Genomic DNA, 17,174 nt, shown 5'->3' with positions numbered 1-17,174 from the left:
GCACATGTATCCAGGAGACAGCAACCTTACCTTAGGTCCAGATCAGTCTCAACGCCTCCTCGGCTAGCCCAAGCACATTATTGTTCGTTCAAAACAGTGACAGAAATACATATACAAAAATAAACAAAAGGACAAAACCAAAGCCCACTAAGAAAAATAGCCCAGCATCCTCCTGGTTCTGCAAGCTTGCACCCTAATCATCTTTGGATTGCCTCCACCTGTGGGCTTAATAAGGCTTGGCACAGCACCTCCCCTGAGCCGGTGGGTGCTGCCACCTGGGGAAGGAGTGTGGAAGTGTATCCTGGTAGTGTACTGCCCAACTGTGTGTCAACAAACTACCCCCCATAATCATAACATTACACAAAAGCACTTGAACTGGTTGAATTCATTGAATCTATAGATGCCACTGATTCACACAGCCTATGTCTCTTGTTATGATACGGTTTCTTACCTGGGAGCCCTGAGATCTCCTCTGTCCTCTGGCCTCTGCCCTGTGCCCCTGGGGCTCTGAGTCCTGGGGGAACCAGGTCTGCTCCATGGGGGACCCAGGGCTGTGGGGCTCTCTCCTGGGGAAGGATGCTTCACTGGGCATACCAGACCAGCGTCTCTCTGGGACCAGGATGGGGGCTGTGGCCCTGTCCTCCAGTCTGTGGAGGAGCTGCCCCAGGCTGGGTTTATTGGCAGACTTCCTGGGTGGCTCTGGTCCAGCCATGGGCCTATCCACTGATTCCTCGTCGATGCTTAGCCTCTGTTCCCACAGCTCCTGCTGAGAGGGGGCCCACACTGTACTGGGTCGCCCCACTGCGCCCTCGGGAGCCATCCTATGGCCACCTTCCCTTTCTAGAGAGTGGGGGTGGGAGCTTACCCCACTACCTGGGTCTGAGCCCTGGATGCCAGTGACAGGGAACACCTCTCTAGTGGGCAAGGGTTGTGTCTCGGTCTGGGACCTGAATGAGTCTATGTCCAGGATACCAGGTCTGTAGTGGTCATCTGCCCAGGGAGAGGGCTGCTTCCAGCGGACACCAGGGGAGTGAGGACTGCCTCTGGAGTGCTTGTCACCCAGAGACACAGGGTCTAGATCCAGCATTTTAGGTCTGAGAGGTAAAGAGTCCAGCACCCCCCTCTCCTGGTTCTCTCTCCTCTGCCTCTCCATGATTCTCTGTTTCTCTGCCTCCTCTTGTATGGATACCTGTCTCATCTTCTCCTGCTCCTCTCTCTCCATCCTTTCCCTTAGTCTCTGCTTTCCAAGCTCATGAAGCTGTTGTCTCCCTCTCGCATTCTGCTTCTGTTTTTCAAACTCAAACAGTTGTCTTCTCTCCATCTCCTTTATTCTCTCCAGTTCTTCTACCCTCTGTCTCTCCCTCTCTAACTCCCCTTTTCTATCCCTCTGGTTTTCCAATTCCTGTCTCTCAAAGTCCAACTGTTTCTGTCTCTGCCTCTCCAACTCTCTCCGTTTCTGTCTTTCCAGATCGCGTTGCCTCTCTCTCTCCAACTCTTGCAGTCTTTCCCTTTCCAACTCTCTCTGTCTGTCTTCCTCCTGTTGTATGGCTTGATGTCTCATCTTCTCCTGCTCCGCTCTCTCCATTTTTTCTCTTAGTCTCTGCTTTTCAAGCTCAAGAAGCTGTTGCCTCTCTCTCTCATTCTGCTTCTGTTTTTCAAACTCAAACGCTTGCCTTCTCTCCATCTCCTTTATTCTCTCCAACTCTTCAGTCCTCTCCAACTCCTTCTGTCTCTCTAAGTCTAACTGTCTCTGCCTCTCCTTTTCAAACTCTTTCTGTCTCTCTAAGTCTAACTGTCTCTGCCTCTCCTTTTCAAACTCTTTCTGTCTCTCTAAGTCTAACTGTCTCTGCCTCTCCTTTTCAAACTCTTTCTGTCTCTCTAAGTCTAACTGTCTCTGCCTCTCCTTTTCAAACTCTATCGGTCTCTCCCTCTGCAGCTCTTGCCATCGATGTCTTTCCAGCTCTCTTTGTCTCTCGCTCTCCAACTCATTTCGTCTCTCTCTTTCTAATTCTTTTAGCTTTTCCTTCTCTCTCTTTCTTGCATATTCTAACGGTTTCTGTCTCTCCATGTCCAGCTGTGTCTGTTTCTCCCTCTCAAACTCCTTGCTCTCCCTCTGCCGTTCTTTCTCCCTCTCCAATTCTCTTACTTTCTCAAGGTCTACTTGTTTTTGTTTTTCTATTTCCAGCTGCTCCCTCCATGTCCGTCTGTCCCATGCCGTTCCTCTCTCCCTTTCCGGTGTTTGATTCCGCTCCATCAGTTCTTCTTGTTGTTGACCTTGGGAGCTTTTTCCAAAAGCTTCATCTAGAGAGGGGTTCCTTCGTACTTGTAAGACCTTCCCTTGAGAGCCCCATTGTCCAGACTTCATAGAGAAATTGTCAAAGGGAACTTCCACGTCCCCTCTCTCGGTTTCCTCGTCCCCATAGGATATGTTTTCCTGGATCTGACCAGTCAGAGCAAAGTAGGTGGCCCTGGCCTTGGGTGGCTGCTCATCTGCCTCCAGCATTTTCAACCGCTTCGGTGCTGCCACTTCCTCTCTCTCCCTCTCCTGTTCTCTCGGCTTCTCCCTGTCTACATCCATTTGCATCCTCCTCTCCGCTTCCCTCTGCCTCTCTTTCTCATCCTCCATTCTCTCCCTCTCCTTTTCCCTTTGCCTTCCTTTCTCTACCTCTGCCTCCCTATCCATCTCAGTGGTATTCCACTTCTGCAGAACTCCAACCCTCAGGTAGCGTGGACCCTGTTCCTGTTGGGAGGCTGGTGCTCTCCTTTGAGCCAAACTGAGGACTCCTTGGACCTGAGCATGTCTCTCCTCCACTGGCTCAGCCCTGGCTGACCGATTCCCCTCAGAACGCCTGGAACGCAGGGTCATGGCTTTGTCCTCCAGCTGAGCCAAAGGGACACTCTCACTAACGGCTCTCCTCTCTCCCACTGCCTGCACAGTGTCAAACAAGTGCTCTACAAGAAGTGGACTGGAGGGAGACACAGGCTTGCGGTAGGTGGCGGTGACCAGGCTGCCGTCGTTCTCCCCATCCCCAAGTTTGAGGGTCACACTTCTCTTGGGACAGCCCTTTGTGGCACTCTGTGCCCTATCCTCCTCCATCACCAGCACGCTGTGTCTCTCCACCACATTCTCAAACAGGGCTGCTCGCACCGTCTGCGCCCCACTGCTGGGGCAGCTCTCCACCCGTCGCCCTGCCTCAGTCAGTACTGCTGATGGGTCAGAGGTGGTCTGGGTGGGCTGCTCTTGTATGCCTCTGATGTCCTCATCCACCTTTTGTTGGTGACTGAAGCTGTAAACGGAGTCCTCCACCTACAAAATAAGTCATGGAATGAGTTTGGTTACATTAAGTCAGACAGTCTGTGGGCACTTCTGCAATAATCCTTATGAGCACTGCCTTGACAAGTATGTCATCTCAAATCAAGCTTTCTTCAATATTTATTCACTGGTTATTAATTTACTTATGAGTGCTCTTGTCAATAAACCTAACTATGGATAAGAAATTGATAAGGGGACGATTTTCTAACTTATAGCTGAAAGTCAATATCATCTGCCATTTTCTTTCAAGAAATGAATTTCAACAGATACACTTAGCTGGTGGATAATACAAGATCTGGGAGTGAACGTGTCTGTTTGACAAATAGTCAAATTTGTTTTAAGTATTACATAACGACAGAGAAAAAGAGAGGGTGATACAAAGTGAAGTGATTGAGCGAGGCATTGTGTCTGGGAAGAAAGGGGATCCCACTCCTCTGTTGGGTCCATAAAAGTAGGTGTGATGCTGAGGTGGTAATCAAAGCCTCTCCATGTTGACCTTTACCCAGTGCTTCACTCCCCGCATCTTTCATAACCAACACACAGAACCACCAGAGATGACAAATGCCCCAGATTAGGTTTCACAGTTCTTTGCACCTCTGTGGCAGTGGTGTTCCTTTTCGCTTCCATGCCCCATTCTCCTATGGGACATGCTTTCCCATAACTAGAGCAAAGACTGATTAGGAGAAAATGTTTGCGCCCAGGTTGTTTGAGAGATGAATTGCAAATCAGAATTTTGCTTGAACATAGTCCTTATAGTGGAAACGTGGCATGAAGATCAAGTTATTTTTTGGGGCTTACAGTGGCAAACATGGAAACTATATAAATACATTACATTTTCAAAAATCGAAACTAGTAAAAAAACATAATGAAATAAAGGAATATACTGTATTCACAAAGCTTTAACTAAGTTAACACCATCTTCAAATGTTGCTCAAACAAACAAACAAACAGTGACCGTAAAACAAGACAGGAAACATAAAGTACAAGCACTTACCAATCCCCCAGTGTTGTGACTGAGATCATTTAACAGGCTGATTCAATTTATCTATCAACATCGTTGGTAATTTGCTAGTAAACTCAAATTGGATGGGCATTAGTAAATTGCTGGAATGGCTCTCATTCTGTTTTTATAGCAAACGAGACAACTTTATTTTGTGTCACTAGCTAAGTTTCCTTCCAATTGGCGACAGATTTTCATGCATATACTCAAGAATCTGCATAAAAACAATGCGCATTTCCCACGAGAGATGCGTTTCCATCAATTTGACTTGTTGTGGATAAAAGGCTGTGCGTGATGACATAGTACACAAATAACGTTTGCAGTTAAATTTCCATTAAACAAATACAAGTTAAAAGGGTTTCCATCACATTTTCAACTCCACTGATGGTTTTCTCACGACAATAAACAATTGCGTTAAATATGCCCACTCTGGTATTGTGACGTGCGCCCTGACCAACAGCTCGCATATATAGTGCGGGTATAACCTACATGATGAGATTATACTGGACAAAATATTTCTCAAACGGCAGCCAAGTATTAAAAGGTAAAATGTCAAATAGGATGCATTGCGAAAGTATTCACCCCCTTGGCATTTTTCATATTTTGTTGCCTTACAACCTGGAATTAAAATAGATTTTTGGGGGGTTTGTATCATTTGATTCACACAACATACCTACCACTTTGAAGATGAAACATTTTTTTTTATTGTGAAACAAACAAGAAATAAGCCCCCTTTTGCAGCAATTACAGCTGCAAGTCTCTTAGGATATCTCTCTATAAGCTTGGCACATCTAGCCACTGGGATTTTTGCCCATTCTTCAAGGCAAAACTGCTCCAGCTCCTTCAAGTTGGATGGGTTCCTGCTGGTGTACAAAAACCTTTAAGTCATACCACAGATTCTCAATTCGATTGAGGTCTGGGCTTTGACTAGGCCATTCCAAGACATTTAAATGTTTCCCCTTAAACCACTTGATTGTTGCTTTAGCAGTATGCTTAGGGTCATTGTCCTGCTGGAAGGTAAACCTTTGTCCCAGTCTCAAATCTCTGGAAGACGGAAACAGGTTTCCCTCAAGAATTTCCCTGTATTTTGCGCCATCCATCATTCCTTAAATTCTGACCAGTTTCCCAGTCCCTGCTGATGAAAAACATCCCCACAGCATGATGCTGCCACCACCATGCTTCACTGTGGGGATGGTGTTCTCGGGGTGATGCGAGGTGTTGGGTTTGTGCCAGACATAGCATTTTCCCCCGATGGCCAAAAAGCTACATTTCAGTCTCATCTGACCAGAGTACCTTCTTCCATATGTTTAGGGAGTCTCCCACATGCCTTTTGTTGTTTGCTTATTTTTTTCTTTAAGCAATGGCTTTTTTCTGGCCACTCTTCCGTAAAGCCCAGCTCTGTGGAGTGTATGGCTTAAAGTAGTCCTATGGACAGATACTCCAATCTCCGCTGTGAAGCTTTGCAGCTCCTTCAGGGTCATCTTTGGTCTCTTTGTTGCCTCTCTGATTAATGTCCTCCTTGCCTGGTCCGTGAGTTTTGGTGGGCGGCCCTCTCTTGGCAGGTTTGTTGTGGTGCCATATTCTTTCAATTTTTTAACAATGGATTTAATGGTGCTCCATGGGATGTTCAAAGTTTCTGATATTTTTTTATAACCCAACCCTGATCTGTACTTCTCCACAACTTCGTACCCTGACCTATTTGGAGAGCTCCTTGGTCTTCATGGTCCCGCTTGCTTAGTGGTGCCACTAAGCAAGCGGCACCACTAAGCAAGCGGGACCATGAAGACCAAGGAGCTCTCCAAATAGGTCAGGGTACAAAGTTGTGGAGAAGTATATATATATATATATATATCTTGTGACAGATCATGTGACAATGAAATAAAGTCCACCTGTGTGCAATCTAACTAATTATGTGACTTCTGAAGGTAATTGGTTGCACCAGATCTTATTTAGGGGCTTCATAGCAAAAGGGGATGAATACATACGCACGCACCACTTTTCAATTTTTAACTTTTTTGAAACAAGTCATTTTTTTAATTTCACTTCACCAATTTGGAATATTTTGTGTATGTCCATTACATGAAATCCAAATAAAAATCAATTTAAATGGGGATGAAGGGGATGAATACTTTTGCAAGGCACTATTTGTCCTGTTTCACATATGTACAAGTGTGCAACCTGTACAAGTATGTGTGTGAAATGGAAACATGTTTTTTTTGCATATCCCACTCCCCCTGAGACACCCTCAGAGAGTGGGGTCGCGGCCAGGGATCAGTCATTATTGACGGCGATGCTGGAGCAATTAGGGTTAAGTGCCTTGCTCAAGGGCAGATCAGATTTTTCACCTTGTCAGAAATTCGAACTAGCAACCATTACTGGTCCAACTCTTTAACCGCTATGCTACCTGCCACCCATCGTGATATTTATTTGAAAGGAGCATCAAGCTAAATCACTTTGCACTTTCACCACCCTGTGAAGTTCATAACTTATTTCATCTGTAGCCTAATAAACTGCATGCTTTCCCGACTCGTAGTAGGAAGACCACACAACATGCCATCACGTGACTTTAAGTTTACTTCGATATAATGATTATTATATCAATATTTGCAGATAAAAATATTTACACCGCCATTTCTCGCATAATTAATTATACCGACACAAAAAGATCCCACCTTGTCTAGCGTATTTTGTTTTGTCGACATTGGTCAAGTTTATCGACAAATTAGCTGTTTCCGTTGGGCGTGTTGTGACATTTTTTTTATCTGGCAGCGTGGTGTTTTGAGGAGAGGAGTGTCTGGCAGCATGGTGTTTTGAGGTGAGGAGTGTCTGGCAGCGTGGTGTTTTGAGGTGAGGAGTGTCTGGCAGCGTGGTGTTTTGAGGTGAGGAGTGTCTGGCAGCGTGGTGTTTTGAGGTGGGGAGTGTCTGGCAGCGTGGTGTTTTGAGGTGGGGAGTGTCTGGCAGCGTGGTGTTTTGAGGTGAGGAGTGTCTGGTAGCGTGGTGTTTTGAGGTGAGGAGTGTCTGGCAGCATGGTAAAATAAATTGCAGTACATATTCTGCTGTTCTATCTTATAAAACAGTGTTGGTTGTTTGCAGTAACTTCATTGTTGTTGTAATATCCCAAACGGATGTGGCAGTTTCACCAAGTAAGGATTCTAGCTTGAACTGTTACCTCGTTGCTTGCCTATCATACAGTAATGTTTCAACTGGGTTTGCCTGGTAGGCACGGGAGTTTGAACAATTCTCACAGGGCTCACTGCAATCCTACACCAAACCACCTACACCAGATTAACCTAAGCAAATCCCAGAGCCTCTCTTACCCTCCTTTGAGGATCAGTGTCACTCTCATGGCGGTCTGTCGCCTCATTGGGGGAGGGACTGCCGAGGTCTGTGGACCTCTCAGAGCCAAGCCTGATGAAGAGAAACACACATATCACACAAGACATGCCAATGGGAGAGCCATAAAAGAACTGACAGACAGTGTGGTGAGGAGCTCCTACCTTCTGGTCAGGTCAGGGGGCAGAGGGCGGGACTTGAACTGTGGTCTAACAGCAGGGGTCTGGGCTGGTGGTGTAACAGTATCTTCAGTAAGCTTCCTGATTCGCTGTTTAACACCACCCAATGTTACATCTGCCTCTTGGATTGGCTGTACTGGAGAGTTAGACCCTGGTCTTTGGGCAGCAACACGGAGAGGAACCACAGGAGAGGAAGAAGAGGAGGAATCAAGCAAGAGACTGATCTGTCTCTTAATGCTGCCTCCACCCTTTCCCTCATCCTTATCATCCTCCTCCTCTTCCTCTGTTTTATTCTCTCTCCCTCGTACGAGGGCTGAGGGCTTGCTGTCTGGGGCCGGTGGTGTAACATTGGTCCCCTCTGCTCCCTTCACCTTCTCTGTCCTCCGTAGCGGTTCCACCGGAGTGTTTTCCTTGCTGTCGGTCTTGGCAGGTCGGCCGTGGTGCAGCGACAGGCCAATGGACTCAAACTTGGAGGTGAGGTCGGCTGAGAGGGGACGTCTCACTGCCCAGCGAGTAGCTGGGGTGGGCGACTCAGCCTGAGTGGGAGAGGGCAGGAAGATGGCCGACACAGGTCTGGGCCTGGAGGCTCTAGACTGGGATCGGAGTTGAACTGTGACCTTGGGCCCTTCATCCCCCTTCCTTTCCTCCTCATCTTGCCCTATCTGACTGAGGAAGCCCATAGACTTGGCTCTGGTCATAGAGGCTGCCCCAGCTCTGATACTGGATGCTGTTTTGTTCCTTTCCTTCTCTGGTTTGGTGGATCCGGACCATTCTGCTGAAGGCGGTTTCTTAGGGCCTCGTGAGTGGAACAAGCCTGCCGCAGCTGGCTTCTGACGCCGCACCGGTGGGGAGGGAGTTGGTTTGCTGGGGTCCCCAAGGGTTAGAAGAGGGGCGGGTTTGAAGGGCTGGGCTACAGGCTTCGTGGTCTGTCCCATGCTCAACTTACGAGAGGGTTTGTAGGAGTTAGGAGCAGGACAGCTGGGGTTGGTCGGCACTGGCCTGTGTTTGCTGGTGACATTCGGCTGCTGATGTTTTGAGGTGCTGGGTGAGTCAGGTTTGTAAGAAGTAGGACGAGTGGACACTGGTCGGGGCTTGGTATTAGGCTTAGGCGCAACTATGGGCCGGATGATGGGGTTTTTCTCCACAGCGAAAGGTCTGGGAGTGAGCCGTGGTTTAGGTGCAGGGACAGGCTTACTAGGCTCTGGGGTGATGATGAGGGAGGCCTGGGTGTTGGAGGGACCCTCCGTGAGGCTCTTGTTGCTGGAGTCAGACAGAGGGCTGAGGTGCAGTCGACCCCCTACACCAATCCTTTCCACCTCCCCAGTCTGCACCTCCACTTGTGCAGCCATCCCTGTGGAAAAACACCTAGGGGGAGGAATGTACAAATCTCTATCAGCACCTTTGGCCATTAACTGTTGGTCTAGCAGTAAAACAATAAACAAAGTCCAATAAATAAATTCAGCGAGTCATACTGCCACTCCTTTCTCTGAGGCAATGCACTGACTGTCCTACGACTGGTGCATTCACATCAGGAACATGGGACAGAGGAAGTAAAGGCTGTCTTGGTTATCTGGGCACTGCTCTGGACTTTGCCTTGGGAGGCGTCATGCACCCAGAGATGTGGCTGGCTGCTCTAGTAGCAGATGGGCTGTTAAACACAGGCCATACATTAGTATGGCAGGCCTCAGCCAGGGGGAGAGGGAGAGATCCACCACCTCTGGAGCGTTCAGTTCCCCGGGTACGGGGGAAGCGTTCAGTTCCCCGGGTACGGGGGAAGCGTTCAGTTCCCCGGGTACGGGGGAAGCGTTCAGTTCCCCGGGTACGGGGGAAGCGTTCAGTTCCCGGGTACGGGGGAAGCGTTCAGTTCCCCGGGTACGGGGGAAGCGTTCAGTTCCCTGGCAGCATCGTTTACATTTACTGTTTCTCCATCTGCCGTGACTAAGTCTGACTCAGAGATAACCAGTACACATAGACAACATCGTGAGCTTGGGACTATAAGGTTCTATCTGCCGTGACTAAGTCTGACTCAGAGATAACCAGTACACAGAGACAACATCGTGAGTTATCTATCTGCCGTGACTAAGTCTGACTCAGAGATAACCAGTACACATAGACAACATCGTGAGCTTGGTTCTATCTGCATTTTTGTCAAAATGTAATTATTGACATAGAAACAGTGAACAGACCAAGGCTACCTATATAGTACTCTAAAATAAAAATTGCTAACACCATTCAAACCAATTAGGGCTTGGAACTTTAAAGCCAATTATCTCAGAATCATCTTTTTGCAGATAGAACCTTATAATCCCAAGAACTCAAAATATAGATGTAGCTACAGGTGAGAGAGCAGAAATCCTGCCAGCACAAAGACCGTCTGGCGCTCCTTTTGAAGAGCTACAGTAATCTGAAGATGACAGAGCTGCACCAGACAGCAGTAACAGTGAGGCAGGAAGGCTCACTCTCCTATGAGTGTCATTGTTGTATTTTCCATTCAGTCAGTGTAGTAATGCAAGGCAGGTCTGGCCTATGGCTGTAAAAGGGAATTCCATTGAAAAGCTACACAAGCAATTAGATATTGGGCTCCTCCCCTACTAAAGTGCTCTACTGGGACTGAGGCAGTCACTACATTATCAGCCGGTGATTCTCAAGCAAATAATTGTCGGTCTAACAGTAATTGACTGTTAATTAACGTACAGTAAACACAGTCATATCACATGTTCCCATCATCAAGAAGGAGAGCATTTCTCACAACACCCGCAATAACATCTGCTAAATATGTGTATGTGACCAATAACATTTGATTTGAGAGCAAAAACATCAAAGCAACAATGTTTGGTGGACTGCTGCCCTTTAAGAGGCTCCTGCAGATCTGATCATGTATTCCACATGTTCTTCTCTTGAGTTAGGCTTCTCTGAAAGGGATTGACTGCTCTCCTACGGTGTGAGAGGGGGGACACAGAACTGTTTGGTGGTGCAATTATCCAATTCTGCTTTGACTGCAGTTCAAATCAAATGTAATCGGTCGCACACACGTCCTCGTTGTTGTTGTGGGCAATACCATCATCACTCACTTGACTGGCTGTCAACCGTCTGCAGTGGAGCCCTGGTTTCTGTGGTAACCACTCAGTGATGTCATATCACAGTGGAGTAAGGAGTAGGTGCCTGGGGAGAGAGCACAATTTGGTGTCATTACAAAGGAAGGAACTCTGTTTCCTGTAACAGTAGACCCTGCGGCTGCGTACATTAAAGTGGAGCACAGACCTCAGCATCATTACAGTAGTCTCAGACCTCCCACTGGAAATCCACTTAGCATTTTTCATTTATGGAAACACACAGACAGAGAAATACCCTAACATACATTTTGAAGGATGTAAACAAAGATTCAAAAAAGACTAACAAAAATTGTAGATTTCACAACTTGCATAATAGATAAAACATGGAGAAGAGAAAGAAAAGAATGGGAGTAAAGGGAAAGAGTGTCCTACTGCTAGCAGGGGGCTGATAAATTGAGGCAGTGGTTGTTGACAGGAAACACTTTTGCAAAGCTGGAATGCTAAACATTCCCTGTAGATGGGTCCAGCAACACAGCAGGGAAGGGAGGAGAAACCACTGGCTGTAAGAATTGCACTGCACAACCACCATTGCCCTTGCAAACAGCTCATTTGCTTTTTAAAGTACAAACACAAATTCTAAATCTGGACCAGATCTAACCAAGTACAATTGAGTAGGGACTAGCCTACCTTTCAACTAGAGAGACAAATGAGGTAAAAACATAGAATGAGCTCTGCTATGAGACAGATTCAAAATAAGCTCATCGCAACTGGGGAAGAGAATACAGTAGATAGATGTTTGACATGGGCAGTAAATGTATGTCAAACAAAAAACATTCATTTCATAGTTTAACAAACCAGTGGTTTGTCACTATTATGATTTCCCATTGTAGCCAATTCAATTGCAGAAATTCCATACCGATTTTTGGGAAATTTGAGTTTCAAATCGCTTCATAAAAAAATGGATAGGTCTAACTTTACCTGTTACTTCTGTGAAAGTTCATTATCCTCCCTCCTGATGAGGGAGAGAATTTAGAAAATATACTGAACAAAATTATAAAATCAACATGGAACAATTCCTACGATTTTACTGAGTTACAGTTTATGTAAAGATATCAGTCAATTGAAATAAATTAATTAGGTCCTAAACTATGGATTTCACATGACTGGGAATACAGATATCCATCTGTTGGTTACAGATACCTTTAATAAAAAGGTAGGGGCGTAGATCAGAAAACCAGTCAGTATCTGGTGTGACCACCAATATCCTCACGCAGCACAACACATCTCCTTCGCATAGAGTTGATCAGGCTGTTGATTGTGACCTGTGGAACGTTGTCCAACTCCTCTTCAATGGCTGTGCGAAGTTTCTGGATATTGGCAGGAAATGGAAAACGCTGTCGTACACGTCGATCCAAAGCATCCAAAGCAATAGGTGACGTCTGGTGAGTATGCAGGCCATGGAAGAACTGGGGGGGGGGGGGCATTTTCAGCTTCCAGGAAGTGTACAGGTCCTTACGTCATAGGGCCGTGCATTATGCTGAAACATGAGTTGATGGCAACGGATGAATGGCACGACAATGGGCATCATGATCTCGTCGCGGTATCTCTGTGACGATGCCGAACTGCATTCAGGTCAAGACCCTGGTGAGGATAACGATCGTGCAGATAAGCTTCCCTGAGATGGTTTCTGACAATTTGTGCAGAAATTCTTTGGTTGTGCAAACAAAACCACAGTTTCAACAGCTGTCCGGGTGGCTGGTCTCACATCCGCAGACCATGTGTAACCACGCCAGCCCAGGACCTCCACATCCGGCAGGATCATCTGAGACCAGCCACCTAGACAACTGATAAAACGGAGGAGTATTTCTGTCTGTAATAAAGCCCTTGTGGGGAAATACTAATTTTTATTGGCTGGGCCTGGCTCCCCAGTGAGTGGACCTGGCTCCCAGGTGGGTGGGCCTGCTCCCCTGTCCAGTCATGTCAAATCCATAGATCAGGGCCTGAAGAATTTATTTCAATTGACAAATTTCCTTATATGAACTTTAACTCTAAAACAACTGAAATTGCATTTATATTTTTGTTCAGCATACATAATTTGCTTCCTACAAGAGCACAAAAAGGTGTGTATTTCAAGACATATTTCAAAAATTAGTCATGTAAAGAACTTTGTTTTGTCTTAAAGGGGCAGTGTTGTATTTTGAGACAGGCTTGAATAAGCTATGTAGCCAATAGGCAGAGGGTAGCATAATTTGTCTGGTTCTCTGTAATAATGGTATGGGAATAATGATGCATTTTATTTTGTAAAGTGGTTTCTTGCATCAAACATCACAACATTTTCAGTCATTTCTTTGTCTTTAGGACAAGTGGATAAACAGGTTAATATCAAGCCCTGCATGTTTTTTGTCTCCAAAAGTCTCAAGGAATGTAGGCCTACACTGAACACCACACATTGGCTGCTACTGTAGGCTGAACGATAAAACAGCTATTAACATGTTAACATTTTATGGGATCCATTTTCTCCATTGTTTTTTTTTTTTAAATGGTAGGCCACTCTGGTAGGCATACATTATGATCAAATAACAACAGTAGCCTACTTGACCACTGTTAAAACTAACTTAAAGCAGGTACAAGCCTCAGCGTTCACAGTAAACGCGCGGCGGAAGTTGCACAGAATTCTCACAACGTTCAAGTTTGCGCTCAACAAACCTGACAAAAAAAAATAGAGGGAACATTGTCTGTGGCATTGTGTTGTGACAAAACTGCACATTTGAGTGGCCATGTATTGTCCCCAACACAAGGTGCCCCTGTGTAATGACCATGCTGTTTATTTATCATCTTGATATGCCACACCTGTCAGGTGGATGGATCATCTAGGCAAAGGAGAAATACTCACATCAAATTTCAGCTCATGAAACATGGGACCAACACTTTACATGTTGCATTTATATTTTTGTTCAAGGTGTGTGTTCAAGGCACAAGGAAATGTTTCTTAGACTTACAGATGGCAGAAAAAGTATAAAATCGAGCACACAGTTATGCAATCTCCATAGACAAACATTGGCATCAGAATGGCCCGTACTGAAGAGCGCAGTGACTTTCAACGTGGCACCGTGATAGGATGACACCTTTCCAACAAGTCAGTTCGTCAAATGTCTGCCCTGCTAGAGCTGCCTCGAGAACACTACCTGCCCGAATGCATAATGCCAACTGTAAGGTTTGGTGGAGGAGGAATAATGGTTCGGGCTAGGCCCCTTAGTTCCAGTGAAGGGAAATCTTAATGCTACAGCATACAATGACATTCTAGACATTCAGGTGTCCACATACTTTTGGTCATGTAGTTTAAAAGTGTTGATATTAGTTGTCTGGGGTCTTCAACATTTAGTTTTGTTGTATATCTAATACCTTTTAAGACTTTTCTTGTAGATGTTTTCTAAGACACCTTTTCCACCTGACCAGAAACCAAAGCCTTTGCTTAGTTAAAATTTTTAGGATGGAAAACATGACCGCATATCATTTAGAACGACAGCACACCAGAGCCTCTGTGATCTGACTGAGAATCTGTCTACGAGTGCAGTACACCTGCAGAGCAAAGGTTGAGATAAGGCCTAGAGTGCAATGTCCATAGAGCAATCCTGCAGGCTTTAACACTGCATTGAGCCTAAATTTGATTTGAAAAACATTTATAGAACATAAGCAACCATTAGGGACACACACACATTGACACTCACGAGGAATAACTTGGTGGTGACTTGACTACTAGAGAACAAAAGTCATTTGGAGGATGAAAGGAAAAGATAAGATCTTAAGAGGAAGAAGAGAGGAAAGTAAAATCAATAGAGAACTTAATATTAGGCCTAGCACTTTTCTGAGCCTAAATCGGAATTAGGCTACATTTATTTTTTGCAACCTGCTAGTGTCAGTGTGTGGTGCATGCACACCACTATGTCCTCTATCATATTGGTAAGTATAGACACTTTTAGACTTCAGTCACTGTTCTTAAGAGGAACCAAGGATCTATTTGACAGTGTGGTCTGGATACACATATTGTACTCACTACTAGTCATTACTCATTTGGTGACACCATTGACATACCTTTCATACAGACCGAAATAGCACTAATTTACCATGCCTGCTTTAAAAAATATATATATACCAGCTTTTTTCATATATATCTGAATAGGGTAGGGGGTAAAAAAAGATGCTAAATTAAAAACCACATGAAGACCTAGTCACAGAGCCTGTAACCAAAATACAGGTACCAGGTCTGTGAATTTTCCTACAAAAAAAGCAGGGAACCACTTCTATGTTTAATATCTTCCTAATTTGAAATGCAAACAGACCGCGTGGTTAAATTCCCAATCTGGCCCTCGTATCATCATGGCCACCTAAACACCCCCAGCTTCCAATTGGCTCATTAATCCCCCTGTAACTATTCCCCAGGTCGTTGCTGTAAATGAGAATGTGTTCAGTCAATTTATCTGGTAAAATAAATGAAAACACCCCCCACCTCTCCTGATTTGCCAGTTACCACTGATATGTATACAAACGGTATGGCTGCAAGAAAGTGGTAAATAAGGGGCTGTTTGAAAGGGGGTCATATATATATAAAAAAATATATATTTTTTTTTTTACAGGAAATATACCACATCTTCTGTCTGAAATGGTTATGAGTAACACTAGCGTACCCATGTAGTAAAAAGGCATCTGGAATGGTTAAAATGAAACCTAATTTCCTGTACTGTGCCTTGGCATTGTGTGGGTAACACTGTCATGTCAATGACAGTCTGGTTTAGCCAGTTTAAGTTTTGCAGAGGAAAAATACTTACCAAACTGTTATGTGAACAAAAACTAAGCAACACCTAGTTAAATACAGGTGAAATAAAATAAAAAACAATTTAACCTATGAGAAGTTGCTTGTGTGAGACTAGTAGTGTGGGGGTAGGGGTGTGGAAAATAGGAGTGCGATTATTTTCGTATTAGCGTGTTCACTCTTATTCCGTCAGATCGATGATAGTTCATTGCCCAGGAAAGAGATATAACATAATGCACCGTGATATTTTATTCGGCGGTCAGTCTCGTCTTGACCCTACACGTTCTCTAACGCTGTTCGTTAGTTGTTTAGCTAACTTTAGCGCACCAGCTACGCACCACCGCAAGAGCACAAAGAAAATGTAGGCTAACCAACTTTTAGCCTAGAGTTTTGAAACTGCCTTTAACACTTGCTACATGCGATCCTGAATCGATTCTTTAAAATGCATTTCATGTAATTTTGCGAAAAGTTAGCTAACGAGTAGTGAGTCTTATCTATGTCGGAGCTTAGCTAGTATAACGTTACTTGGCTAGTCGGACCTAGCTAACTAACAGTTAGTCTCAGTCAAGAGACGCTGATTTAGCAAAACAGACAAACATTACAATATTATCCAGCACGTGTGAAACCATGAGGACCACAGAAGAAAACTAGCAAGCGATACGTAGCGTGGCATAATTAGCTAGTAGATTGATAAGTCGTTAGCTAGCTCTCTGTAGCTAGCTACAGTAGCTAACGTTAGCTGCTAGCTTACTTACCAACTTAGCCATGCGTATCCCTGCGTCGTTTTTATGTGAATCGATTCGTTTAAACAATCGTTAGATGAGTATCTAGCTACAAAACCTGGCTGGTGTGAACTATTATCCCGTCGTAGCTTTTAGTCATTAGCTAGCTAACCTTAATACAGGAAGCTAAATTAACTTACTTCACTGAGAAATCCATCCACCTGTCGTGTTTATCCGCACCTTTCACCAGGGACCTAATAATTTTCTTCAATCGATCTGCGGTGTGGGAAAGGGTAACGTTATATCAGTCAGGCAGAGGCGAACCTGTTGCGAACACACTAGTAGCCAGGTTGCACGGAGACTAGCTGCGATTCAACCAAGAATTGTCTTTTGACATTGTGCTGGGAGACTCCCAGCACCAAATGTCAAGACAATTATTGGTTGAATCGCAGCTATTCTGAGACATGAGCTTTCAATAGATACATTTGAAACTGGCTAAACAAGTTGAGTTGATAGCCATCTGTAACTAGTTGACTTACTTTTCTCTCCTCACACCCTTGCCACCTGGCTCACTCCAACTTGGTAGTAGAGGTGAGGGATTTGTTTTGATACTGTAGTTGGCTGGCTGGCTGCCTGCTAGCTACAAGTTGGTAGGTACAGTATGGTGTCCCACCATGTGGACAGTTTTCATTACTACACTGACATGGTCTGCGACAGGTGAGATGTAAAGGCATCTCCTTCGATATATGGGTAGGTTCTGATTA

At 45.0% G+C, this 17,174-nt stretch overlaps 1 protein-coding gene across 1 annotated transcript in view; it reads right to left on the bottom strand.

Moving 5' to 3' along the window:
- LOC106585486 (titin homolog) overlaps window positions 1–17,071 on the bottom strand; it is a 34,583-nt gene extending 17,512 nt beyond the window's left edge. The window contains exons 1-6 of the mRNA XM_014171741.2: window positions 16,950–17,071; window positions 16,611–16,686; window positions 10,897–10,987; window positions 7,811–9,190; window positions 7,631–7,721; window positions 452–3,307 (exon numbers count right to left, since the gene is read on the bottom strand). Of these exons, the coding sequence (XP_014027216.2) occupies window positions 452–3,307; window positions 7,631–7,721; window positions 7,811–9,174 (4,311 nt within the window). The 5' untranslated portion in view covers window positions 9,175–9,190; window positions 10,897–10,987; window positions 16,611–16,686; window positions 16,950–17,071. The remainder of the gene's footprint in view (window positions 1–451; window positions 3,308–7,630; window positions 7,722–7,810; window positions 9,191–10,896; window positions 10,988–16,610; window positions 16,687–16,949) is intronic.
- Between the last annotated feature and the right edge of the window lie 103 nt (window positions 17,072–17,174).

The sequence above is a fragment of the Salmo salar genome, chromosome ssa24, assembly GCF_905237065.1.
Source record: "Salmo salar chromosome ssa24, Ssal_v3.1, whole genome shotgun sequence".
Taxonomy (NCBI): Eukaryota; Metazoa; Chordata; class Actinopteri; order Salmoniformes; family Salmonidae; genus Salmo; species Salmo salar.
The sequence above is the reverse complement of the archived record's forward strand: the minus strand, read 5'-3'. Positions and strand labels throughout refer to the sequence as shown.